Genomic DNA, 1,838 nt, shown 5'->3' with positions numbered 1-1,838 from the left:
GCTATGGACAACATCCTCACCAGCCGACGAATAGCTGGGGGCAGTCCCAGCAGACATGGGCAAATCCTGGTCCGACTTATCCCGCAGAAACACCATGCGGCCAATTCCAAATGGCGGTACTATTAGGGCAAAATAGCCTCGCACATTCCACGGTCCAACAACTCGGCCCGATCCATACTCTGGTCATCCAAATGCAACCCGGATCAAGTAACACGACCGCGGCATCATTACAGAGGTACGGCCAGAATGGTCCGGCCGTAGCGCAGCCGTTGCAGGGACCGATATTCCCGTTGGGCTCCTAGCTACAGCATGATTTGACCATCCCAACGGGAGCCCAGACGAACTTAGGTTCTCATTGCCAAAGTGGTCTGGTGCGACAGAATTAGGTGGCCACACCATTACGGCAGGTGAACCATGCATACCATGGCCAAGCCCACGTCTACCAAGCGCAGTTCGGCTCAGTCACTACGGCCGAACCCCTCATTCAAGTGGCCTGGCAGGTAAGGCTACATAACGATGCCCAACAGGTCCAGCAGCCGCTTGAGGCTCAGCTAGAGCCACCCCCACAGGGTCTTCGGGCCGAAGATGTTCGGAGTATGATCGAGGACAGCTTAGCCCAAAGACGGCCGGAGGCACCGAGGTATACCAAGCCGTACCCACCAGAAATAGACCGTACCCTTCTTCCCCAGAATTATCGGTTGCCGGAATTCATGTTGTTCTCCGGGGACGGGTAGACCTCGTCAATCGAGCATATAGGCCGTTTTATAGCCCAGTGTGGAGAGGCCGACTTGGATGCCGAAAAGCTTTGACTGTTTGTTCACTCACTGACCGGTGCAGCTTTCTCATGGTTTATAAATCTTCAGCCGAATTTGGTGCGGGACTGGGCTGACATGGAAAGGATATTCCATGAACACTTCTACCATACCAATCGAGAGATAACGGTCGCTGAGCTGGCAAGGATGAGCCAAGCGTCAGATGAGTTGCCTCGCGATTACCTGCAGCGGTTCAAGACATGCAGGAATTGGTGCCGAACTAACCTTCCAGAGAGGGAATTCGTCAAAATGGCCGAAGAAGGGCTAGAATTCGAATACCGGAAAAAGTTCAAATGGATCGAATTTCGGGACATGCATGACCTGATCAGCAAGGTGGACAGATACGCATCCCTGTTGAAGAAGGAAATGCAGAAGAAAACGGCCTCAAAACGGACTTATTACAAGAACCCCATCGTCGGCTATACCGAGGCAGACGGCCCAGTCGAGGTCGAAGATGGCGAAATTGAGATAAACTCGGCTGAAGTCAGCATAGACAAACCTTTCATCTGCAAGGAACTTGTCAAGGCCGACAATAGCCGGACGAAGATTCCCGATGCCAAGTTTGCGGCCCGAGAAACGAAGGCCTACACTTTTGATTTGTCAAAGACTGAGGCCATCTTCGATTTGTTACTAACCGAGAAAAAGGTCAAAAGGAAGACGTTTTGCAAATACCACAATTCTTGGTCTCACAATACCAACAACTGTATCGTCCTACGGGAAGTTATCCAGAAATTAATATATGAAAAGAAGCTCTAGTTCTCGGAAAAACCTGCCATGAAGGTTGACACCAAGCTGTTTCCTCCACCTATCATCAATATGGTCAATGCCCAGTTTCGGACCGAATAGGGAGCTCGACGTCAGTATAGAAGCCGACGTCAGTACAGAAGCCGACAAGAGGGAAAGAGTCGTTGCCCGAACCAGCGCTGGTATTGTGCGACCGATGCAGTTGTGAGATTGATCAAGCAAGGTCGCAGGAGAATAAAAGAAAGGCCACCGAGCCCTCTCAACCGACTACGAAGAAGTTCG

At 51.3% G+C, this 1,838-nt stretch overlaps 1 protein-coding gene across 1 annotated transcript; it reads left to right on the top strand.

The window, feature by feature from the left end:
* Positions 1-890: 890 nt before the first annotated feature.
* Positions 891-1,568, top strand: LOC110751355 (uncharacterized). Its single transcript, XM_021951804.1, has one exon. It carries the CDS (start codon positions 891-893, stop codon positions 1,566-1,568), a length of 678 nt encoding a protein of 225 aa, XP_021807496.1.
* The last annotated feature ends 270 nt before the right edge of the window (positions 1,569-1,838 follow it).

Source organism: Prunus avium, chromosome 1 (genome assembly GCF_965620075.1).
Source record: "Prunus avium chromosome 1, drPruAviu1.hap1.1, whole genome shotgun sequence".
Taxonomy (NCBI): Eukaryota; Viridiplantae; Streptophyta; class Magnoliopsida; order Rosales; family Rosaceae; genus Prunus; species Prunus avium.
Note: the sequence above shows the minus strand (reverse complement) of the source record. Positions and strands in the feature narration are given on the sequence as shown.

Bases quoted from the DNA above. Each gene is read 5' to 3' on its own strand.
- LOC110751355 (XM_021951804.1), top strand. From the start codon at position 891: ATGGAAAGGATATTCCATGAACACTTCTACCATACCAATCGAGAGATA.